The 25,732-nt window shown below is 47.1% G+C and overlaps 1 protein-coding gene across 2 annotated transcripts in view; it reads right to left on the bottom strand.

The window, feature by feature from the left end:
- Positions 1-112: 112 nt before the first annotated feature.
- Positions 113-25,732, bottom strand: part of LOC125285130 (calcium-binding mitochondrial carrier protein Aralar2) — a 45,564-nt gene continuing 19,944 nt past the window's right edge. For both annotated transcript variants that reach the window (XM_048229407.1, XM_048229408.1), the window contains exons 9-18: positions 24,179-24,263; positions 21,672-21,753; positions 20,237-20,395; positions 18,132-18,184; positions 17,347-17,427; positions 11,342-11,482; positions 6,567-6,705; positions 4,215-4,373; positions 1,582-1,672; positions 113-363 (exon numbers count right to left, since the gene is read on the bottom strand). In XM_048229407.1, the coding sequence (XP_048085364.1) occupies positions 177-363; positions 1,582-1,672; positions 4,215-4,373; positions 6,567-6,705; positions 11,342-11,482; positions 17,347-17,427; positions 18,132-18,184; positions 20,237-20,395; positions 21,672-21,753; positions 24,179-24,263 (1,177 nt within the window). In that variant the 3' untranslated portion in view covers positions 113-176. The remainder of the gene's footprint in view (positions 364-1,581; positions 1,673-4,214; positions 4,374-6,566; positions 6,706-11,341; positions 11,483-17,346; positions 17,428-18,131; positions 18,185-20,236; positions 20,396-21,671; positions 21,754-24,178; positions 24,264-25,732) is intronic.

Here is a 25,732-nt window from a genome sequence, read left to right as displayed (position 1 = left end):
GTTCTCCTTTTTTGTTGTCGCTTTTAGTACAGCGGCGCGTAAAATGATGGTTTAGTGTGACGCTGTCCCTGGCGAAAAGAGAGACGGGCAGAGAGTTTTTTTTTTGGGGGGGGGGGGTCGATGATATGGGGGCTGGAGTGCCCAGTGGCGCCCCCCACAGGCAGGCCTGCGGAGCTTTAGGGGTGCCCGCAGGAGGAGAAGTCCGGGGGGACGGGCACGCTGAAGCGTGGCAGATGCAGGCCGAACTTGCTCTCGATGCCAGCAAACGTGGCCACGGCCAACCTGAAACCACCAATGTGGTCGGGATTGGGCGCCGGCAGGCTGATGCGAGACTTGGGAGGAGGCTCCAAGCCAGGCGGCTTTCTGCGGTGCGGAAAGAGAGACAGAGAGGAGGGAGAGAGAAAAAAGGGGGTAAGACAGAGAGAGAAAGTGAAAGAGAAAAAGAGAGAGTGAGACAGGGGAAAAGGAGGTGGAGTAAAGAGGAATGGAATAAAATGGAAGAAAGACTTAGTGCCTCACACACTAAAAATAAACAACTTAATCGAATATTGAAATCGCAAAAAGGAGGTAGGGGAGCGAGAAAGACCAATATTTTCCTTTGAGCAACGGAGACAGAAATAATGGATAGCCCACAATGGTTTTATGCCTCTCTCTGTGAAACGCTTCCAGGAGGGACGACGGGAATCCTATTTTCAGGCCCTCCGAGCCTCGTTTTAGCTCAGCTTGTATATGTCATATGGGAGCTGAGGAGAAGAAGTGGTATCCCAACCAAATTCTTTGGTTAACAGTCATGATGCATGTACTTGATGGGCCCTGGGTGCCAAATACCTTCCAGAGGTTTCCAACCAGCAGTACCAGCAGTTCTGACCAAGGACATATATGCAAGAGGGACTCTGTGGAGGAAATTTTATAAACAGACTACACCTAACTAACTAGGTGTCCTTCTATTACACTAGATTTTCTTTCTCTTTTTTTTTGGGTGCATCTGAGGTAAAGACTTGGTCTCCATGGGAATATGAGGTCATAGCACCTCTAAAATAGCAGGAAAAAGCAGCTGTCAAACTCTTTTCTTTCTGCCCCAAATCACTGAGCCACAGAGCTATGTCCCCCTCCTCGAGAATGTGAATTTATTTGAACGAAATGTCACGTCCATTCCTCAAAGTATGGGCTGAGTTGTCAGCTGACCATTTTTTTTTTAAATATCATCTGGTCTTGTGGTAATTCTAAATCTTTCTAGCGAGAGAGGCGGCCACAAAAAGCTTTCAAATCAGTTTTCCCCACAGCTTGAAAAGGAAGAGGGGGGGGCTTTGCCACTTACTCCCCATGCAATGGCTGACGACAGAGAAGGGCTCGGGAGTGACCTTTAAGTCCTTTTCAGCGGAGACACCCATCAGGCCACACTCTGGTGTGACCTTTTTGTCAGGCTTCGGGAAACCACTAGTTCATTGTGTGCTGTTTTCCGTCCATTTTAAACTTACAAAAATCTAAATCAATCTATAACAGAAGCACCAATAGGCACACACAAACACACACAGAAAAATAATACACAAATGAGCAAAACAGTGTGAAGTGAAAACTTACTGTCCCCCAAAGTCGACGTAGAGCCAGCGCTGCAGGAGCTCGTAGGTCACCAGTGTGACTCCGAACTGAGGTGAGGATCGGAACACTCGAGCTGGAGGGCGAAATCAATTACTCTCAATTAGCAGCGTTTCAGAACGAGACGGCTGCAATCAGACCGAGCCTTTAATCACGTGGCCTAAATCAGGTCAAGTCTCACCTTGAAAAACCTCAACAGATGCTTACGAGCAAGTGACATAATGCACAGGCAATACTTCACCTAACTCAGGCTAAACTAGATGTACCGCATAGCGGTACAAAATATGACCGCCGCTCAGTCCTGTACATCCGTTCCGCGAAAATAAATCACACTTCAATTTGTCTCCATATTTTACTCCATCCCCCACTCTTGAAACTTTTGTGTATGCTTGTTTGGCATGCCTGAGTGTGTGTGTGCGGCTGCACAGAAAGTAACCTACTGGTGCTGAAAAGGTGAATAGATTGTAGAATAGCCAAAGAAGATATAGCATTGTTATAAAACCCTTTAAAATCTCTAAACAATCACAAGTTGGGCAGTTCATCACAGTTCATCCATTGCAACTGGATTGATGAAAGGTCACTTACACCTGTAGGCTACATTGTATTTGGGAAAAGCAAAAGGTATCAGCTTAATGTTATTTATTTATTTATTTTTATGTATTTATAAACAAAAACATCTCTGTCAGTTCCATGCCGTTTTCAACAGCTATCAAAACAAAGGTCATTTTTGGATGGATGGATTTTTTGTGAATGTTTCTTCTTCTGCATAAGATTTTAGTCATCTTTAGTTCATGTAATACTTTATTGTCAATGCACAAATTAAGTAACAGTAGTCTGAAACATTATTGTTAATGCATAAATTAAGTAACAGTAGTCTGAAACGAAATGCTGTTTTACATCTAACCAGTGGTGCAAATAACTGACATGTCCAAATGGGCCTTGATGAAATGCGTCGCTAGACTGTTCATACACATTTTAACGGGCCAAAGTTGAAGAGCTTTTGTCCGTTATTGTTCGCTCAATCTTTTAAGAAATCAAAAAAATAAATAGCTGGCAGATCAGGCTGGGTTCAAATATAGGCTGATTCATGTTCCCTTGCATTGTGTAACTGAGGTCCATGGCTAGTCTGGCTTTCATCAGACCAAGCTCAATCTTTTAAGAAATCAAAAATAAATGAAGCGGGCAGATCAGGCTGGGTTCACCCAGCCTAGTCCATAGGCACCCGAATATTGTTTAATTTTCGATTGAGATATATCTGGTCCCGGGGGCGAAATGACATTTTTTTTCGTAAAAGTCTAGTGGGGCTACATACCCACCAAATTTCATGTACCCATGATGATGATGGTGGTTCGGTGTCCCGGTATCAATGACCAAAAATTCAGGAAGTAGATGACAGAGAATGGGAAAAATTCTTGAATTGTGTGCATGTGAACAAGTTTATGTTTATGTGTGTGGGTGTGTGTGTGTGTGTGTATGTGCGTGCTTGTGTGTTTGCCTGTGTATGTGTGTTTGTGCATGTGCATGCATGCGTATGTGCATATGTTTATATGTGTGAGTATGTGTCATAATTATGATTACTGTAAATGTATGTGTGTGCGTGTGTATCTGTTTATGCACATGTGTGCACATGGAATGGGTTAACATGACCCCTGGAGGCAAACATACGGAAAAATTGGTCATCCTAGGCCCTACAGTTCTCAAGATATTCACAGAGAACTGTGTCTGCCCTACCCTCCTTTCGGGGGGTCCAGTCCAGCGGGGGCTACAGATCAAAACGAAAAATGATGGTTCCATGCTATCCATGTGGGGGTACATGCCCACCAAGTTTTGTGTACCCGGTCTTTCAGTGTCGGGGAATCCTTGTTGGTGTACATCACTAAATGTACACATAAATTATTTTATTGTAAGGCCCCCCATGAACAAAAGTACACAAAACTTGGCATGCATTCGGAGGGTGTCATAATGATCCTACACTTTTAATTTCGTGCAGTTTTGACCTTGTCAGCCAGAGATATTGTGATGAAAACACCTAATTTTTTGCTTTTTAATTTTTAACTAGGTGGCGCTATACATGAAATAAGTGGTAATGGGATGGGTTGACATGCCCCCTTAAGACCAACATACATAAAAAGGTGGACCTCCTAGGCCCTACGGTTCTCGAGATATTCACAGAAAACTGTCTCCCGCCACCTACAGGCCAGTTGGTGTATAGTAACATAAATTAATTTATTGTGTGTGGCCCCCATGAACTGAATTCCACAAAACTTGGCGTGCATACAGAGGGTGTCATAATGATCCTACACTTCCAATTTCGTGCAGTTTTGACTACGTTAGGTCACAGATACCTTCAATTACAACACCTCATTTTTAATTTTTTGTGTTTAACTAGGTGGCGCTATACATGAAATGAGTGGCTTCGCTGCGCGGCGGTCATAATAAAAGTCTACTGAAACTAGATGAGAAGTTGTGACTAACTTCTCATAAGAATTCTAAAGTGAACTCAAGAAAAGAACTTGAGTCCCTTTATGACTTTAGTCCTGAAACCGCTATTCTACTGAAAGACAATGCTCCACTGAGGGTAGTCCCAGAATTCCTCAGTGTTCATTGGCGCTCTTTACCTGAGGCTCCTTTCCAGAGGGCACGAGGGCCCTCTTCATGTAGAATCTTCCAGAAGCAGTCAATGACTCCACTGTAAGTGGTCTGGCCCGCGCGGGCAGCCACTTGTAGTCGGGTCTTGATAACATCTGCTGGGGTCACCAGGGATGCGGCAGGCATGCCTATGGGTACGAACAGGGGCACATTAGCGGAGGTTAAGACGACCAGAGTGCAAACGAAAGCCTTGCCAGCGTGGTTGCCTGGGAATTAGCTCAGCGGTCGCATGTACTTCAGCCAGTGCACAAACACAAACATTCACCAGCGCTCAGCATTTCTAACATCTTAAAATAATTTCACCCACATACAGTATGTACACCTTATAGTGCATATGTAACTGGTCTTCTCTATTGGAGTACATGCAAAACTAACTTTTCCCAGGTGCCGTCCCCGCCCCCACCCCTTAAGATAGCCACACTTCAACACAAAGGAGACGACTTTGACCTTTGTCTCAAAGACGAATGCATGCCATGGCTATGTTAACTACACAGACACGAACATCAGGTGCAATGTGCTATCCTCAGGTGCAATGTGCTATCCTCGCTCCCATCACCTGTGTTTGGAAAGTGTCTGAGGGCCGTTCGGACAATGAGGCGTGATGAAGGTGCGTATGCTTCGTGTTGACCGAAGGCCATGAAGTCTGAGCCACACCGCTACTGCCAGCACTTCAGCCCTGAATGGCCTCAATCATCGAGTGCTTTTTTTTTTCTCAGCCAAGGAGATTCATTAGCATTACAGGCCTCTTCAGAGTGGACGGCAAGTCATTTATTTCACTTCATGAAGAAATCTACTTCAGCTCAGACATACAAACACACCGACCCCCCACCCACCCACACGCATACACCCACAACCACCAACACAGACACACACTACTATGCTACAATGCTCAAACAATACACTAACTTCTAACCACACTTTCTATTCAGTCTGTTTTTTTTTTCTCTTTTTCTACCCTTCTTTCTTTCCTATTTAATTTCTTTCTTTCTTACTTACTTTCTTTCACTTCTTACCCTCTAGTTGAGTTGTTTATACATAGCCTAAGTGTTTGAGGTTGTACTGGGGGAAGTGGCTCCGTGGAGGAGCGGCACAGGCAGCGTGTGCATGTCCATCAGCAGGCTCAGACCAGCCAAAGACTGAGGGCCCCATGTTAACTTAAATACACCCTTCAGCCCATTAAACCCTATGGCATTTATTTAAAAGCATCTCCTCAAAAAAAAAAAAAATCAAAAATCAAGAAAAAGCTTTACAGTACAATGTGTGTGCCAAGCATAATCTTAAGTCAGAAACACTTCCATCGCTGGATCCACCATCAAAAGAGCACAGGAGGACATATGTGTCACATCGCTGCTCCTACCGGGTTAAAATAAATAAATTATGAAATAAACTGAATAAATCGAGCGCATAATTCAATTTCCTGAGTCGACTGTAGATCCATAATTGCCTGTTTGCTCCTGACCACTGATTAATGAGGGTGTGAGTGATAAACGCTACGAGTGATGGGGGAGCTTCGAGCCGAAAACCAGATCGCCCAGGAGAGAAAAAAAAAAGAAAAATATGAACTGTGGGGAGCGCCGGACCGCTCGCGCCGGTGGCTTTTATATGTCTTTTCCATGTAAGCGCCGCGGCCGCCGATCCAAGTCGCCAAGTGGGCTGAATGGGGAGAGAATGGCAATACCGACACATCTATCAGGGAAAAAAGGGATTAGGGATAAATATTCAGTCTCTTTTCAAGTGGCGCTCCAAACCATGCTGGCTTGGCTGCAGCTGTCGTCTTTTAAAAACTGTGTTTTCTTTAAGATAAACCACTAAAGTCAAATATTAAAAACAACATTCGATCAAGATCATATTTTATATACCGGGAGGAAAAGGGGAAAAAAAAAAAAAAAAAAAGAATTTCGATGTTTGAAAAAAAATGTTTTTGGCTGCCAGTCACCAGTATTGCGGAGGAGATCTGTTTATTGCTCTTGCAGTGCTGGTGTGCTTTAGAGTTTTTTTTTATCTTCTTTAACACTCTCTCCGCAGTCAGGGGAGGGACGGAGAGAGAGAGAGAAAGAGAGAGAAAGAGAGAGAGACAGCGAAAGAGAGAGAGAGAGAGGCCGCTTGCCAGCCCCTTATATATTAACAGTGGAAAAATTTCCCGACCTCTTGGCAGCTGCCTTGCGCACACTTCAAAACTCCCGAGCAGCGACTCACTGAGCACTCTAATTAGAGCCGACCGCAGTGGAGCCAGTGGTGGCGTGGCTACTGGAGGGTGGGTGGTGGTGGTGGATGGTGGTGGTGGGGGAGAGGGAGCTGGGGGTTTGGTGCCGGCGGCTTACCCGCCAGTGCCCCGGCGAGCAGCATCCTGCTGGGCCCCACGCGGCCGTCCTCGTCGGCGAACGACGCTTTGGTGTGAGCGTAGCACGGGAAGTAGATGGCCGAGAAGGGGATGTCGCGCAGGAAGCAGGCCTTTGCGCCCTGAGAGAAGGAAGAGAGAGACATAGAGAGAGAGAGAGAGAGAGAGAGATGAGAATAAGAACACAGAAGGAGAGTGTGACATACAATCTATGAAGGGGGAAAATGGATGAAAGTAGTCAATAAAGCACTGTTCAATCCCTGTTTCACTGTTTCAATCCCTCACCCTTGTCCACTGTACTGGTTAAAATTTGAATCTTCCAGACAAGCGTTCCTGAGCATACTAAACAACTTCACTTGACTTAAATGCACACTTCAACATGGCATTCTGGAACCAGAAAAGTCATTGAACAACCAATCCCTACTACACCCTGCTATTTCCTATGTGTTATATATAATCAACAAGCAAATTAACTTTTGCAATGTGACAACAATAATCACCATTTTAAAGAGAAAAAGAAAAGAAAAGTAAAGAAAAGAAAAAGAAGTTTAACTGCTCAGTTTTCCATCTCTGAGCAGTGGGGCTGAGTGTGACTGGCACACTGACTAATATCAGGCATGCGCTGTCCATATATGGAAATTCTGTTCTTAGGGCCTTATAAGGATCAGGGTTCAGGGCTTTGAGGATGTGATTACTGGGCAAGGATCAAGTATTTTAAGTCAGATGGGACTAGACTTAGACCTCATAAAGTAGACCAACACTGAGTGTTCAGCTAACGCTAACATTAGCTCTGAATCAAGTCTTGGCTCCGAAGGAAGAAAATAATACTGTTAGCGCTGCTAGGCTTGGTAGCCACCAGCAATATCTATAATGTATCATGACATTTTGAAAATAAAGGATTTATTTTGATCAACCCACTATTGAGACCGAAAGAGGAGGGAGGGGGAAGAAGGAGAGGGGGGGGAGGGGCGGGCAGGGAAGATTGGTTCACTCTTTCATCGTAAATAAAGCCTGTATCTTCAACCAGATTGGGTTTCCTCGCACTCTACCAACTGGCCTGTCGCCAGCCAAAGAGAAGGGGCTTGGTGGGTAGAGGATGTGGGTGTGGGTAGGGAGGGTAGTGTAGTGTGTGTGTGTGTGTGTGTGTGTGTGTGTGTGTGTGTGTGTGTGTGTGTGTGTGTGTGTGTGTGGGTCCCACTCACTCTCCTCCACTGTGGCGTCGGGCCCAGCTGGGAGTGTCTGGGACCAGCCTCAGCTTAAACTTGTGTGTGTGTGGGGGGGGGACCCTCTCTCAGGTGCCGGTGCACAGATACCTGGCAGGTGGAGCTGTAGCCCCTCTGGAGCCCTTTCAGAAACGCTCCCTCCTCCAGGGCTCTCCCAGCGCTCAGTGGCTTACCCACCCTCCCCCCCCCCTCCACCCTCCCCCTCTCCCTCCCTGGGTCGCTGGCTCGGCCCCCTCCCTGGCAGGTAGCCTGCTGGAGGGGCCGCAGATAAGCATCGGCCCCCAGGAGCACCAGGCCCCGGCCCAGCCGCCTCCTCGAGCCTCTGCCTAGCACAGGCTCCGCAGTGGGCCCAACGGTGGGAAAAACCATGCGGCGTGTGTGTGTGTGTGTGTGTGTGTGTGTGTGTGTGTGTGTGTGTGTGTGTGTGTGTGTGTGTGTGTGTGTGTGTGTGTGTGTGTGTGTGTGTGTGTGTTCATGTCCACCCCATGAGTGTGTATGAGTGTCTGTGGATGCATTAGAAATATGTTTGTGTTTAAATGCTCTTTGTGTGGATGTTGGCATATGTGCATGTCTGTGTCTTAAGTGTGTATTTCTTAGGAATAGGCATGAGAGAGAATATCCTTATGTGTGATAACTCAAGATAGTCGGGTCACAGTGGAAAGATACAAGTTTCTACTATAATATAATAATATTCCACTAAAAGTCTACTGTAGGTTCCCTGATGGGGAGACATGGCTGTGTCAGAGGTGTGTGTGTTGAAGGTATGCATGTATGTGTGACGTGCTAAGAGTGTGTCTGTACATCTGCATACACCTGTATACGCATGTGTGTGCATAGAAATGCATCATTTGTCAAAGTATGCCAACAGCACAGAAGCAACATTCCATACATACCCCTTTCTGTCTGGGCATTGAATTTGTTGCCACGTGTGTACACAACAGTTATGTGTGTCCAGCCTGTTTTTGTGTGCACAGACATGTATGGATGTGTGTGTGTGCATATGTGTGTTTATGTGTGTGTGTGTTAATGTGTGTGTGTGTGTGTGTGTGTGTGTGTGTGTGTGTGTGTGTGTGTGTGTGTGTGTGTGTGTGTGTGTACACATGTGAATGTGTTTATGTGTCATCTCTATAGCAGTGTGTATTCAGCAGCTGTAGTGTTGGAGGCAGCAGTGATCATGGGGAATGGAAGAGCGGGAAGGAGGTGGTGTTGGGGTGCGGTGGGGCGGTGTTGGGGTGGGGTGGGGTTGGCTGGCTGGATGACTGGAGGAGAGAGAGAGAGGAGACTGGAGGGGGGGGGGGGGGCGTCTGACAAAGGCAGCTCTGTGCGCGGGCCGGGGCCTGGAGGAGACAGCCCGTCTGGGAGAGGCAGGCCGGAGCGCGTCTCCCGCCGTCAATGCACATTGTCTGCGCCGCTCAGGAGACACACGCGGGAGGGGAGATTCAGCATTCTTGGACACGGCATTCTTGCACACACACACACACACACACACACACACACACACACACACACACACACACACACACACACACACACACACACACACAGAGTGATACCTGCAGAGATGTGGACTGCACACCTACGCACACACATACCTATACATATACTTATGCTCACAGCAATTTGGACTCTCTGTCACACACACACACACACACACACACAACTATGCACACACCGAAGCCTCAGAAACACACATATACACTGCCACACACCTATGAACACATACCTAAATATACAGTATGACGAACATCTATACTAAAGTATACATGGACCGACATACTGACACACCCCCCCAAATGCACTTACCTCCATAACTCCCCCACCCACCCCCCTTTTTCCATATCTCCTTTTTCTGAAAGTTAAAACCTCTTTTCCCACGACTGACTGACAGACAGACAGACAGGTGAAATGTGCACACAATGACCATGCTCTCCCAAGGTCAAACATCCACTTTACAGAGCTCATACCAGCCCTTTATTACACTGTACCAGGAGCAAATTACCTGTGAGGGATATGACTCTTTTCCCACAGACCAGTTATTAATGAGTAAACGTGTTGTTGTAATTTTCTGTAGTTTTTGTTCACTATATTATTCTGTTCTTAACAATACCTTTGGCAATACTGTCCAAACAAACATGCTGATAAAGCAGCATGGGTATGAATTTGAATTTTTCAAACCCAGCAAAGTATTTATCACTAGTAAAATGCATGCATGTCAGTGAATCTTTTGGACGGGGGTCTCAGTATCAGAGAGCAACCGTGGTTCAAAACGTGCCAACATTTCTGATCACGTTCTTCTTGGGAAGAGGAGGGGATGGAAAACAACCAAGTGATTTTTTTTTGTTAATAAAGAGCAGACGTTTGCGGGGCCTGGTCCACGTGGCCATGCATATTGCCCGGGCCATCTTCACCATTGTTTACACCAAAACACAGGCCGTCCACACAGAGAGAGAGAGAGAGAGAGAGAGGGAGCCCTCCACCGCACCCCTCCGTCCACTCCCTCCTCCGCCCCTGACCTCAAGAATGCCGAGCACTCTTCCCAACGCACAGCGACAGCCAGCCAGCTAGCTCCATCAGAACCCAGAGAGAGAGAGGGAGGGAGAGAGAGAGAGAGAAGAATGATAGAATGAAAGAGACATGATGGACAGAATCAGAGGGAGAAAGAGAGAGAGAGAGAGTACTGCAGAGGCAGACGGACAGACAGAGAGACAGAGAGAGTGGAGAAAGAGATGGCCCCATGGACAAAACAGAAACCACAAAATACGGTGCCTGTTACAGTTAGCCCACATTAGCATCCCAATTGCTAGCTGACCCCCCCCCCCCCACTTGACCCAGCATACGGCAAGAGGCTGATATGAGTTTCAGATTGTGTTTTGTGTGTGTGTGTGTGTGTGTGTGTGTGTGTGTGAGAGAGAGAGAGAGAGAGAGAGAGGAATGTGTTCTTAAGTGTATATGTGTGTGTGTTCAGACTGTGTAGATTACATTGTAGAGGTGGGTCTGTGTTTACATCCATATAAAGGAGCAGGTCTATTCCCGCAAGAGTGTGCTTCTGTTTGTATTTTTGTGTGTTTGTGAATCTCTCTCTCTCACTCTCTCTCTGTCTCTGTATATATGTGTGTGTGTGTGTGTGTGTGTCTGTGTATGTGTGTGTTTGAGCAATGACCAGCAACAGCAGAGGGGCAGCAGAGAGCTGAGGAGGACACGACACACACCACAGACATCTACTACGTCCTGGATAAATTACAACACCTTTACATGGCAGGTGTCTTCTGAATTTAAGCAACAATATTATATTCATTTATTATTACTACAAATTATTACTAAGTACTAGTTATTAAAACAAAAACAATAATAGCGTTTTCATTTAAAATTGAATAAGTCAATTTAAAGATGGTGCAAGATGTAATAGAAATTGCTAGTCTTGCCTAAAATGTTAATTTTACCCATTTAATTCTAGTATCTTGTGAGTACAGAAATCACACAAACACAGCTTTGTTCAAGTTAATGAATGTGTCAGAGCGAATAGGAGCTACGGTACCTTGTAGAGGCCAAAAAAGCCGAGGTCTCGAATGACGGAGAGTGCGCTGACCCGCGGGCCGGTGGTGATCTCTCCCGCCACCTGAAGACGGATCTTAACGATCTCCAGGGGGTTGGTGAAGATCACCTGGGATCCTCCAGCCTGTTGGAGAGTCAGATGAAGAGGTCAGACACTCCACAGGACCCCCACCCCTCAGAGGAACAACACACACAGGACACTGGGCACTTCATGGGGTTAATCACCTTCACTGAAAACGTTTTTTTGATATCTGGCACCTGTGATGAAGTGTTTTTGGTATCTTACTCCAACACAGTGGCAACAGTCTCATATTTCTAGAAAGGTCTGAAGGAAGTCGTACACAAAACTAAACAAAATACTGGAGGGATACACTGTGCCAACCAAAACCATTTGTTGAAATTTCACGCTAGTTGAACTTAACTGATATTCAAATATGTTTGACGTAGTTTGCTTCCTATTCAAGCATTTTACTGTGTAAACACTTGTGAGCACAAGAAAACCTGATGAGAGCCGATGACATACGTAGTGGACTGCAATTACATTAAATTCCTAGATTAGGTAAACACAAACTCCAGCTCTGAGAAAACAATTTCTCACATTAAATCATTCTCATGAATCCTGTCAGTTCCATGAAAATCACTAAATAAGGCTAGTCTAGGACTAGAGATCCAAACAGAGCTTTGTTCGGTTCCTCGACTTAAGATAATGACAGACATCTACGGACAGGAGGCCCTTGCCTCAGGTCTGCTGTCTTACCAGAAAGGGCCACGCCTACCTATCTGTGCCATCGCCTGTAGTTACTGAGTCTGTGCACAGAAGCGAGAGCGCCTGGGCAAAAAAAATGCCACCACGCAATTAGATGGAAATCTGTTTCCATGGATTTCTCCTCCGACGTCCAACTCCTGAAAATAAGGCCCTTACTGTTTGTTTGTTGTTTGTCCCTTTTTTTTCTCTCTCTCTCTCTCCCTCCCTCCCTCCCTCCCTCTCTCTCTCTCTCTCTCTCTCTCTCCCTCCCTCCCTCTGTCACCCTCTGAGATATAAGAGTCAAATTGTATGTGCGTTTCTATCTTACGGGAAGGATTTAAAAGACTCTCAAATCTGCAAGCGAGCACATTTAGAAGAGAGGGGGGAAAAGAACGCCCCACTTAGTAAGCGTTACCATATTTTAAGGAAAAGATCATAATCGTCTCATTGAAGGAAGGCTTGAAAATAGAATCAGACCCAATGGCCTACACTTCCCTTCCAAAGGAAATTAGGCCAGCCGATGGCAGAAGGCGGCTTGCTCCACGCTTACAGCCACAAACTTAATGGCTATTTATGTGGAAAACGATCTTTTATAGATAATTAGTGCATCAGACTAAGAACGAAAAAAAAAAAAAAAAAAAAAGTGGTTTGGCAAGAAAGGCCAAAGTGAAATTCGAAGATTGGCTGCGGCCAAGTCTCAGTTTGCTGTATCAATTGGATACTAATTGGGGAACTTGGGAAACAAACAGGCTTGAGGCCCCGGACACGAAACACGGAGAGAGAGAGAGCGAGAGCGAGATAGTGTATCAACAAGTCGAGTTTATCCAACGCAGACGCTCATCAGAGAAAGAAAGAGTCACATAGAGAGAGAGTGACAGAGAGAAACCAAGAGACAACTGAGAGAGAAACAAAACCAGAGAGGTACAGATACACACAAACAGAGAGAGAGAGAGAGAGCGAGAGAGAGAGAGAAGAGAGGGAGAGAGAGGAGGGTCTATTTGATTACAGTGTGACAGAGTCACTGGCGTCCTGATAATTGGGCAGTAATTACAAGGCAAGGTGATCTCCCATGGGACAGGGCCATGAGGCACCTGAGTCGGCCCTCTGAAGCTGGCTGACTGGGACAGAGAGACGGAGCCCCGGATGGACAACAGACACCAAACGCCACTCCTCGCGTCAGCACCTCCATTCATGCTCACACACACACACACACACACACACAAACTACACAGAAGCACAAACTCATAATCTCTCAAACGTGTATGTACTATGTACATTATACACTTAAGGTTCACAGATATGACAAAGCAAAGATAACACAACAACACAAAGCACTTTGGGTCAATTCTGTTGTGTTAAATGTGCTATATAAATAAAACTGACTTCTCCTGACTTACCCAAATCAGGCAAATGGCAACATATACTCATGCATATAGCAGAACATGTAAAACCATCTTTTCTTCCACACACATAAACACTCACACTCTACTAAGTAAACACTCATACCAAGAGCCTACACACACATGCCCACACAAACCAGTGCGCGCTAATACATTAACAAGCGCTACTTACACACGCCCAAAGTTTCCACACACAAACACATTCAGACATGCACGCACACCTATGTGACCAACACACGCACACAAGTCTTGCCATGCCGAACAATAGCTTTGCGCCAGAAGCAAGCATTAGGCACCCTCTATTAGCAACCACTTACACTTTCATAGGTGCCGGGAGGGCTTTGAAACAGGGATTACGTGGGTGTGAGCACGTGTGTGTCTGTTTGCACATGCGATTTGGGGGGGTGTGTGTGTGTGTGTGTGTGTGTGTGTGTATTTGCATGCGTAGCTGCTGTGTGTGTGTGTGTGTGTGTGTGTGTGTACGCATGGCCAACCGAGCCGCCTGACTCTTTTTTTTTCTCTTGCGTTCTTTCGTCTCAAACAATTTAACCGCAGGCCCAACTAACAACCCATTACAAAGGCTTAAAACATTAAGATGTAAATTGTGTCGATTTACAATTCTGCACGGCGAGCGAACAAAAGTCTCCCTGTGTCCCCACCTCCACCTCCACCACCTCCTCCAGCACCTCCTCCACCCCTCTCTCCTCACCCCACCACCCCTCTCCCTGCTCCAGCCTCTCTTTACGTTGGCCTGGGTGAGTATTTGGAGTAACCCGGCCCCAAATGAGGGCCAGCAAGCCACAGATAAGCATCCAGCCAAAGACCGCAGCGCAGCGGAGCCTGCTGTTCTTACCAAATAATCATTAAATCTTGGCAAGGCTCTGTGGATCGAATTCAGCGCTAACGATCGGAGCGAGATGAAGGGGGGGGGGGGCAGGACGGGGGGGAGAAAGGGAGGAGAGAGGTGGGAGATGGAGGAGGGGGGCAGGACGGGGGGGAGAAAGGGAGGAGAGAGGTGGGAGAGGGGGGCAGGACGGGGGGGAGAAAGGGAGGAGAGAGTGGGAGATGGAGGAGGTGGCAGTGGTGGTGGTGGTGGTGGTGGTAAGAGAAGCTACGACTGGCTTTTTAAAGTCTCTGTCTCCGGCTTTTTAAAGAGCTTGACAGCTTCACAATTTCCCATGTGCACTAGAGATGCAGAGGGAAGCGGAGATAGAGAGAGAGAGAGAGAGAGAGAGAGAGAGAGAGAGAGAGAGAAAACAAAGAGAGAATCTGCTGTTTCCCATCCCTTTCCCATTCACACCTCGGGTTTGATCGCGAGGTGCAAAAATCATCAGCTCCGGGGGTATTTGGAAAGAGCCCCCACTTGTCAAAATAAACATGAGTGGCATGTGGTGGCGGGCGCCGGGCGAGGTGTCAGCGAGGGCTCGGCTCTCTGACGGGCACGGGGCAGGAAGCGGCGAGGGCGGCGTGCGGGGGTGGGGGGGGGGGTTGATGTAGAGGCACGGGGGCCCTGCCAGCACAAACACCGGGGGCTCGGCCTGCATGAAAGGAGCTGTCAGAGGGATCACCAGGATCACACAAGGGGGAAACCTCCACCTCTGAACCACCTCCAACCCCCCACCACCCCATACCCCCATCACGAGGCTCCCCACGGCGCCGCCATTTCAGATTCCATGGCGACTGATTCCTGCTTGACGTCGGCTAACCACATAAACTCATCAACCCCACACCCATCCTACCCCAGTCCTTCTCAATCGAAATCATCTACTGTGAAAATTATCCAATTAACCAAACCACCTTTTTTTTTTTTTTAATTCACCAACACTGTGTATAAGTAGACATTGTGAACTCCGATAGTGAGGTCAACGACCGTGTCCTGCCGAAGGGGAGCAGGGGCCAAGCAGAGGAAAAACACAACACAAGTCAAACTTGCATTCATCAGGCTTGAGTGGACTCATAAATATAATGCTTTAGTAATCAGCATCAAAAGCCGCCCAATGAAAGAAGCTCTTTCATGACGAAGAGCATGAAGACACTCTTGTCAGGTACACAGACACTGGGGACCCAAGGGGTGTGTGTGTGTGTGTGTGTGTGTGTGTCTGTGTGTGTGTGTGTGTGTGTGTGTGTGTGTGTGTGTGTGTGTGTGTGTGTGTGTCAGGGGGTTGGCTTTGACAGCTCAATGATCAAACGCCTGTGGGCTCTCAGGTAGAAACAGCCCCTTCTCTTTGCCATCCTCTAACCCCCCCTCGCACCACTGCCCCCATCTGTCTCTCCTCTCCCATGTGCGTCACAGTACGAGAACCTGATCTGAGGTCAGTTCAGATGTCCTTATACATTCATATACTAAGAACACATCCAGGAAACACCATGGCCCCTCTACACACACACACACATGCACACATACACACACACACAAACACAAACATGCATCCACATCCAAAGAACACCATGGCCCCTCCATCCATAGAACTACACTATGCCCCCTGCATACAGACACGACACACCACACACACACACACACACACACAACACAAACACATGCTCAATACAACTAGACAAAGTAGAAAAAAACACACCCACAAACGAGGTAAACAGGCACGCGTCTACTCTTTCATACACCCACACACACACTAACACTAACAAACAAACCCACACAGACACTCCATGCCCTTCCCCTCACCCCCACACACACACACACACCAGCTTTTGAAACAGCTCCTGTCCTCATGTACCACAATCTCTCTATTCTTCTGCCTTGCTTTGCCAAGCTGCTGTACTTCTCTTCACAAGAGGAACAGATTATGAAAGACAGCTTCCCTTCCCAAAATCACTGAGTATTCTCCTGACCCAGGCGTGAGACTTAACGTGACCACACAACGGCTTAGTGAACAGGGAGACACACAAACAAGTGTAGTGGCAGCAAAAGGAAAGTCGCCTCTGTGTCAGTGTCTGTGAGTGCTTGATTACCTTGCGGGTGTGCTTTGTGTAGTAATCTCTTTTTTTTCTGTGTGTATGTGTGTGTATGTCTGTCAGGAAAAGTAAATGCGTATGCCTGTGCATGTTTGAATATGTGTGACTGCATATGTGTGCTGTGTGAGTGTGTGTGTGTGTGTGTGGTGCTGTGTGTGTGTGTGTGTGTGTGTGTGTGTGTGTGTGTGTGTGTGTGTGTGTGTGTGTGTGTGTGTGTGTGTGTGTTAGGGAGAGTTGGGGATGGGGAAAAGTGTCTATGCCGAGGCACTAAGCTGACAGAAGAGGCCTGTTTGCAGTGGGTTTTCAGCCTGGATGGAGGCTGAAGTGGCTTTTCAATCACACAACAAAGGCGTGAGAAGTGTCCCCCCAGGGGAACGACGAGCGAGAGCAAGAGAGAGAGCGAGAGAGAATGAGAGAGAGAGAGAGAGATGTAACTTGAGTCTCGGAGAAGCACCATGCTGAATGCTAAAGACTGTCCTCCACACTGCTGTCACTGTAAAGGATACAGTGGGCCTACTCAAGCACTGTCAGTTTCAGAGCGTCTGCACAGTATTGAGAGGTAAAGTGACAATGAGAAAGTATTTTTGCTCATCATGTAAAATGTGTTGAACTGCTGTTGGTTAAAGTACTGTAGGTATATACTCATGACTAGTGCCAATGCAGGACACACACACCTCTCAATCCAGAACTAGGAGCACTTGCACCATGGAACTTAACCAAAGTCACCTTTTTCACTCTACAGGTAAAATTAGTGGGTGTGTGCAGTCTCTAGTTGAAATGTATGTATGCATGCGCACACACATACAGTGAAAGTACAAAATGAAACCAGGACGGAGAAAAAGTCGAAGAGGTGACACATGGGAAAATACTCACACATGCTCCTCCCAGGATCTCAAAAGGTAAAGGGACCGAGCCGTCCTTTAGCATGGTCTTCCCACGGACAAAGTCATTCACCTGGAAGAGAGACAGTGGGATTTCACACATACCATACAACGAAGCATGACGCATTCAGAGACATCTGAGAAAAGACCCAACACGCACGCGTGTGGTATAAGAGCAGAGCAACAAAGTCTCATGTAGCACGTTCATACTCAGATGATGACGGAGGAAGGTACTAAAACCAGTGAGTGACAACAGTAGAGTGTTCGTGTCACACTTACATAATTAAACAAGCGTACTGTTATTTTGACATAACCACCACACACATAAGGTATGCACACCTAACAGGCAACAAACAAGCTTATGATTAGGATGGAACTCTTTCACTTCCACTGGTTAAGGTTATACTTGTTGCAGTGAGTAACGCACACACACACACACATACATACATACATATATATATATATATATATATATATATATATACATGTATATATATATATATATATATATATATATATATATATATATATATATATATATATATATATGTTATATAAACGTTATATGGGATTTCAAGAGTTTATCAGGGACCCAGCAGATGGGGAGATGGCGGGAGCTGTTGTGTGGATCTGGTGTGATGGTGAAAAGCCCCAAGGCCATGTGCCTATAGGGCCAGGCGGAGGGTGGGGTTGGGGGGTGTGGTTGAGGGGTGGGGACAGGGGTTAGGGGGTGCTGGGTCGGCGTGGGGCCGGTGCGGTGAAAAAGAAAGCACTTACTGTAAGCTTTATGGCTTTCTCGGGGGCCACACCCAGAAGCTGCGGCAGCAAACCTACAATTAGGAAACAAGATGATTAAAAAAGAGAGGAGGTGCTGTGTGTGTGTGTGTGTGTGTGTGTGTGTGTGTGTGTGTGGAGGGGGTGGCGTGGTAGGAAGTAGGACCATTGGGCCGTGTGCGGAGTCTCCTCAATGCTCCGAGCGGGCCACTGCCCTAGCGAGAGCCGCACTGCCTGGCGCTAATGAAAGCTACTGATGTGGCGGCGCTTCGACATCAGGAGACATCAGGAGGCCTGTTACCCGCGTTGCCCGCGTGAAAGAAAAACCAAAGCCGTCCCTCCACCCTCCCCTCACTCCTCATCCCATCTCCGACCAAAAAAAAAAAAAAAAAGAAACAGGAAAAGGAAAACGTTAAAACCCAAAAGTTTACACAGCCCTCAATTACAATGCAAAGCTCTTTAGGCTGGATAAAAATAAACAGGAAAATAATCGAATTTGGGGAATCGCAGGAACACCCAGCACATCCCACCAACCCCTTCCCCCCCCCTACGCAACCCTTACACCCCAAAATACAAACAAACACTCTTAACGCTGGTGGTGGTATGGGTTGGTTGAGCGAGTGAGACAGAGAGAGAGAGAAAGAAAGAGGGAGAAAGAAAGAGAGAGAAACAGCAAGAAGGAGAGATGTAGGCCCCACAAACACAGAAGCAGCACAAACATATCATCAGACCGGCTTCTGGGGAGCATGAAAGTGGCACCGCACGTGGGCCCTGTTTGCCAAAGCCGCTCGGGGGAAGAACCGCACGCATCATTTTTATATTAAATCGCCCATTACGGCTTAAGCTCGCGCTGCGCTCTCCCTCCACTGGCTTTGTTTGTACAGGCCTCCAGAGACGACGACGTCATCTGTTGTTTCCAGCACACACACACAAAAAAACGAGAAGTCTCGGCACGCTTTTTTTTATTATCTTAATGCACACCTTCCTCACGGTGTGCTGCTCCAGAGAGAGTTAATGTGTGCGGGAATGGAAAACATTCTTAGCAGTAGCGTCACTGTGACATTATGGGGGTATATATTTATAAGACACCCCCCCCCAAACAAAAAACGTTGTAAACACACTTGTAGGCCTCCTTCGTTATTTTCTTGGATGGGCTGGAACAAAACTACCTAATTCTCAGGAAAGGAGATGCTTTGTAAAGCCATAACGCTAAGAGGGGAAAGTAGACCATCATTGTTGGAGAATGACAGAAGGGTCTTTGTGAGCTGCAGGGTGGGGGCTCTCAGAATTTCTTGTTTTTTGTCCACCCACCTCACTTTCTGAAGGCCACGCGGGAGAGCACGCTGTCAATCATAACTGGAGATTTCAAAGGGAACTCCACTCCATCCCATAAGGTTGTTCTGCTCCCCCATACACACACTCCACGCTCTCTAAAAGCTGAGCGTAGGTAGTCATTATCTCAGTTCGACTGAGGCCACTGGCATTGGTGCAATAGCACACGTCATTGTTATCTACCTGCGTTGGTATGCGCCCTTTCTCTGCAACGCACAATGTCCTCCAAAGCTCCCTGAGGTCACCCCAATCACTTCAAAGCACACAGGGTCGAGGGAAGATGACCCTTCTCTCTCCTCATCTTTCTCCTACTCTCTCCCTCTCTCGATTTTCATCCTAACAAACCTGCTCTCTCTCAGGTTCTCTTCCACAGGGGTGTGGGGTGGTAGGTTGAGCCATTTGGGGATTTTCTGGGCATAGGGTCAGAGAGAAAATGGATATTTCTCACCATCTCTAAGGCTCTCTCCTTCTCTAAGTCCACTTACAAGCTGTTCTCACTCGGGTTCTCTCTCATATCTCAAAAGAAGGATGGGGTGGGGGGATTTGGTGGGCACAGGTCAGAGGAATTATGAACATTCTCTCCTACTTTCTCACCATCTCAGTTTCTCTGTTTCACTCTCGGAACTGATTGAGAGTGAGTGCGGTTTCATTTTATTCAATTATTTTTTTTTCTTTGGTGTGTGAGAGTGTATGTAAGAGTCAAAAGTCTCTCTCTCTCTCTCTCTCACTCTCTCTCTCCCTCCCTCCCACCAGTGTGTTCTGCCGTCCCCACTGACCTCGGTAGAGGCCGAAGAAGCCCTCGTAGCGCACCACCTTCTTGAAGCAGTCGAAGCTGTTCTTGTACATGAGCTCGTCCACGAAGGAGCCCGTGCTGCGCTGGTTCTGCATGCGTGTCTTCACCAGGTCGATGGGGTAGACAGCCGTGGCGCCCACCGCTGTCACCAGCCATGGTGTGTGTGTGTGTGTGTGTGTGTGTGTGTGTGTGTGGAGGGGGGAGAGAAAGAGAGATGCGTCAAGGAGAGGAAAAGGAAGAATGGGAAAAACAAGGCGATTTGCGCTTCAAGCCGCTAACTAGCGCCTCGCTAACACTTAATCAGCTTGAAGGTGGAACATTAGACGGGGAGGGTGGTTTTGAAGAACAGAAGATCAAACGCTGGTAAGAAAAAACACACACACACACACACTCACACACACACACACACACACACACACACACAAGAACAAGAAAGGGGGGAAAGACGGAAAAGAGACATCAGGGAGATTTCAACCTCATCAGTCAAGTCTTATCTGGTGGCATTTTTCTGCTGTCTCTTTGCACCGGACACAAAGAAGGTGGGTTGGGGGAGTCGAGGGTGGGGTTGGGGGGGGGGGTGGTGGGGGTTGCTACGCCGGCAGGTTTAATTAAAGAGCAGCTGGGCCGGGCGCTACCTGCTCATTAGGCTGTCTCTCTATGCTGAGCCAGTCTGGAGCCAGGCGCATACCCGCCCCGCCACTGTGCCACACCGCACCACGCCACGTCGCACCCCTCCTCTCCCCTCCTCTGGCTCCCTACTCAGCCCTGATCGCTGACAGGTAGCTGAGACACTCTGCGGGAGATTCCCACACTCTAAGATGGATGGGCTCTCCACTTGAGGAAACCGTAAGGGGCTCCATCAAGACCCCATTTATTACACAATACTTTTTCCAACCACCCATCTGTAAATCTTTAGGGCAATCAGCTTTAGAGAGGCATTTCATCTATAAAATTATTATGAGGTCGGGAATGGACTTTCTCGAAACAGGAAACCATGGCGAGTTCAACTAGTTTGAATCTGTTTCACACACAGAATACTTCTGTGTCCAAAAACCAGGCCCAGATGAGAATGCTTCCGATTTCCCTACACAAGAGAGTAAAACTTTTGGATTGGAATCTACATTCAGAACTCCTTTCCTCTCCCACAACAGCACAGATAACACTCTACTCCCCAAAGCAGGGCAGAGGGAGGGATTTGCCCCACAACCCCTCCCCCCCCCCCACTTCAGCAGGCAATAGAGAGGCCTTTGTGCCATCCCCGTGAGGGTAGCTGAGGACTGGGCAGGTCAGGGTGGTGGTGGTGGTGGAGGGTTTTGTGGAGGCAGGTACAGGGGTGGTGCACAATGATCCGTGACCGACTGGCTGACTGCCTGGCCGAGCACCGCCCCCCCTGGCCGGCCCCGGGCAGAGCCACTCACCTCCGGCCACGGAGCCCAGCATGAAGCGGTACGCCGACTCAGCCACCTGGACCAAGATGGTCCGAGAGCTGCCACCCGTCTGCTGCTCAGAGGGGTGGAGGATGGGGGGGAGAGAGAGAGAGAGAGAGAGAGAGAAAGAGACAGAGCAGATTGGACAGAGAGTGTGCGAGAGAGAGAAAGCACAAAGTAAAGCAAAACGGAAAAGAAAACAAGTGATAGAGTGAGAAGAGACAGAGAAACAGGTTAATCAGTGAGGTTAATCAGGTTAGTCAGAGGTTAATTCCAAGCATCAACAAGTTAGCACCACCCAACAAGACAGCAGAATGAAGCAGACCGCAGGAAGCGTACGGAAAATATACCCCCACTGATCTCCACCAGACAAACAAACGTCATCATCTAGAATTCCACCACGTGTGTGTTACACACTCGGCATCTGCAATCTGCATGCAAATCACTCCACACCTCAACACTTCACACGCGCCAACAATCAAAGCGTGTGGTATCACAGCGTAGCATCTTTAGCAGTTTTATTTGCTTTTAAAACAATACATCGTCATCTGATGGGGCGAGAAGTGATTTGCATCAGCGCTCGTCTAAGGGCGGAGTGCTCGAGCTCATTTATGACGATCCGTTCAGGCCAATTTAGCTACTTAGCCGCATACTGTTCCCACACCGAATCCCATCAGCTAGAATAACAAAGTGAGGAAAGGCTCGAGGTTAGTGTTGGTGCAGGTGTGTAAATTCACATGTCCTATTGTTTTTGTTTTTGGTTTATGGACTTTGTGAGTCACTGATGCATTCTGGGTGTTAGTCATGAGGGGTGAGTACTGATTCCAGATCAGGGAACTCCATCTGAGCTGTCCAGAAGTGAATGATGTTAGAAAGAGAGGAAGAGTGAGGAGAGAGAATGATTGAAGGGGACGAGAGAGAGAGAGAGAAATAGACAGATTGAAAGGGACAAAGACCAAAAGAGAGAGAGATAGTGAAGGGAAGTCTGTTAGTGAAACCATACGAGCAACTGTACATCACATCTCTCTCCAGTATAAAGTACCTGTTGCCTTATCTCCCCAGTTCAGTCCTTCTAACCCTTCAGGGCTAGGTGGGGGTGCTACGCTAAGCTGCTGCTGCAGTGTGTGTGTGTGTGTGTGTGTGTGTGTGTGTGTGTGTGTGTGTGTGTGTGTGTGTGTGGGGGGGTTTATAGAGAAAAGTTCTGAAAGTTCTGGAACAGGACCACCTGTCAGGATCCCTTGGAGAGCTGCCTCAACCCCACCCCCACCCAAGTCAAGGCCTCTCTCTCTCTCTCTCCTTCCTCACCCCTGGAGGCTGGGAGCCTGTGGTGGTGTGGTTGGTGAGGGGGGAGAGGGAGAGGGGGATGGGGCGGTTGGTGTGGGGTTGGAGTGGGGTGGGGAGCTGGATGCGGTAGGATTCTGGGAGGAAGGGAGAGGGGCGCTCTGAGGGAAGCAAGCTTGGCCTCCAGCCCTCGCGAGGCCAAACCACAGCCCAAAAGCGGCTCGTTGTGGTGGGACTGGCGTCTCTACCCGGGGCCCCTGCTCCGGACGGCCCAGCCCGGAGGAATAACTCGGAGAGGCGCTTCTGATAAAATACAACGACACAAAAAAAGGAACGAAAAGAATACATTTGAGAAAAGAAAACATCGCCTCCTCTCTTTCACTTACTTGCTCTGCTCTGCCTTCTGAAGACAAAAAAAGGTTGAGGAGAGGGGAAAAAAAACAACATTTGCTCCCAGCCCCCCTTCTTTTATTTTTCCCATCGGAGAAGTTCAGGGTGATCGCTTTCTCCTACTGCTGGGCTTGCATTTAATTTACGGCCATTCCAGATTAGAATTTCAATCTTGACTTTGTTGAAGAGGGTCTCCCATATTTTTCAACTGCATCGAGCCAAACCGAGTCAATATCATATAAGTTACAGCGGAACAGTCACCGAGGGCAAGGCTAAATGGTTAACTTCAAGTCGGGCCTGCAACTGCGCTGCGTTGGCCGCAACTACTCGGTTTAATTAGTTTACATTATGAACGACTTCCTCGCTTGCCAAAATCAAAACCAGTCTCGAGTGCTACGTTTGGCATCCCTTCCCTGAAAAACCTTGATCAACAAACAACAAGCAGCAACATTACGTCCATGGTGGCTCGAAGATTATCTGTGGCGCACAAACAACATAACAGAGATACTTTTGTCTCCCCAAAATGATTACCACCCCCCAAAAAATAAAAAATAAAAAGGAGGGAAAAATCAAATAAAAAAACAAATAAACTCTTTGAACCTTTTTCTGGTTTGACTGACATTTCTACAGTGGGCCTACAGATAGACGAGAAGGGTGGGTGCAGGAACAAACTGGGTTTAGTAACGGAGAACTGTAGTCATTGTGTAAAGTGAGTCACCTGGAAAAGGGAGGATGTAAACAGAAAAGAAAAGAACAGGGGATGGGATTGTGGAGGTTGCTAAACGACAAACAACTTCTCCATTTTTCTTTGTTGCTCGATACCTTACCTGCCGCTGGACTTCTGCTAAATTATATGGCAGGGCCCCTTCCTCCAAGGGCGCAATCTTGTCGATGTCTGTCAATCCGACACGTCTGGGGAAAATAAAACACGAAAAGAACAAACACATCTTGTGAATGTAAAATACAGTCATTCGATCCTAACAGTAGAATGACCCAGAAGTCACAGGATCAAGTGGTCCAGGATGACCTTTACAGGAAAACTTGAGTCGATCATCTTGACCTCAACATTCCGATATGTTCAACGGTAGCCTGAACACTGGCCAATGTCACGTCCCGACATCCATGTGATATTCCCGGGACCTGGAACAGGGGTGGTCGGAATCTGCAGAGCAATCATCCCGGTCAATCCCTAATCAACTCCAGGGGGGCTATTTCAGTATCACATTGCTGTGGAAAAACGCCGTCAGGGGCACCATCATGCAGACAAGGGAGAGGTCAGCTGAGTAACCATCCTGCCGGTCATACTGTAGCCCTACATCAGACACTCCAGTGGAGCTCAAGCCCTCTGCACGATGGGAGAAGCCAGTCAGCTTTTATGATTTATTTCATTATTTGATTGTTTTTTCATTCCATCTCTAACACTTTTCCTGTCTTTAGGCCTATAACCAACGATAAATGAAGTATACCAGTTAAAGGTAGGATAGGAGATCATTTCTGAAGCCTTCTTTGCTATGTTACCTGATATCCTCTATATATCTTGATAATAACCAATAATTAAATGCTCTGGCATCAAAATAAAAATATATAAAATATAAAATATAATAACAAATGATCGGTTATTTATCTGTCTATCAACTTGCCTGTTTGCATGCGCTCAGCTCCTGCATGCATTGTGTGTGAGTGACTATAGACTCCCTATGCACAGGGTAGCGTTAGCGAAGCAGGTTAACACATAGGGTAGTGGGTAGACAATGTAACTGGCATATAGGTTATTATAGTATGTAGGGCAGGATGCAAACCCCAAGCCCAAGATGAACAGATGTGGATTACCTGTGTTTCAACTTCATTTTTCAATTTAATTTTCAGTATCTGTCATGAAGCAAAAGTGCCGTGTTGCGCAATCAGCATGTTCAAGAAGAGAGTAACATTAGTTTGAAATGTTTGCGTGTGTGCAGCCAGCCCTGGATGGCTAGTCTAGTCTTGGGCAGAGTAAGATATCCCTTCACCTAGTAACGTTAGAGATGAGGAACATGTTGAGAGTGGCAAGGATAGGCGACAACCCAGGAAGTTGAAGGTGTGGACATTTATGCCATGATTGTTGTATTTCTGCTGTTTGGCAGGTAATTCTCTTTTTATTTAGCTGTTAGCTAACTTCATGTATGCACTCCTGTATTATCCCTCTAAGTATGTGTAATCTAGAATATGCAGCGTAGTTTTCATCTTGTAGCCCATCCTGTAATCCCTCTGTCATGTTAGTCTATATCTGCTTCGAATTGTAGATTTTCCAAAAGGGGGTGAATATAGCTTGTATGGAGATGATGCCAGCCTTAATGCTGACTCAAGAAATGCAGATGAATGCTCTCATGTTAGTGCGCACTCTG

This window comes from Alosa alosa, chromosome 20, assembly GCF_017589495.1.
Source record: "Alosa alosa isolate M-15738 ecotype Scorff River chromosome 20, AALO_Geno_1.1, whole genome shotgun sequence".
NCBI classification, from domain to species: domain Eukaryota; kingdom Metazoa; phylum Chordata; class Actinopteri; order Clupeiformes; family Clupeidae; genus Alosa; species Alosa alosa.
The sequence above is the reverse complement of the archived record's forward strand: the minus strand, read 5'-3'. Positions and strand labels throughout refer to the sequence as shown.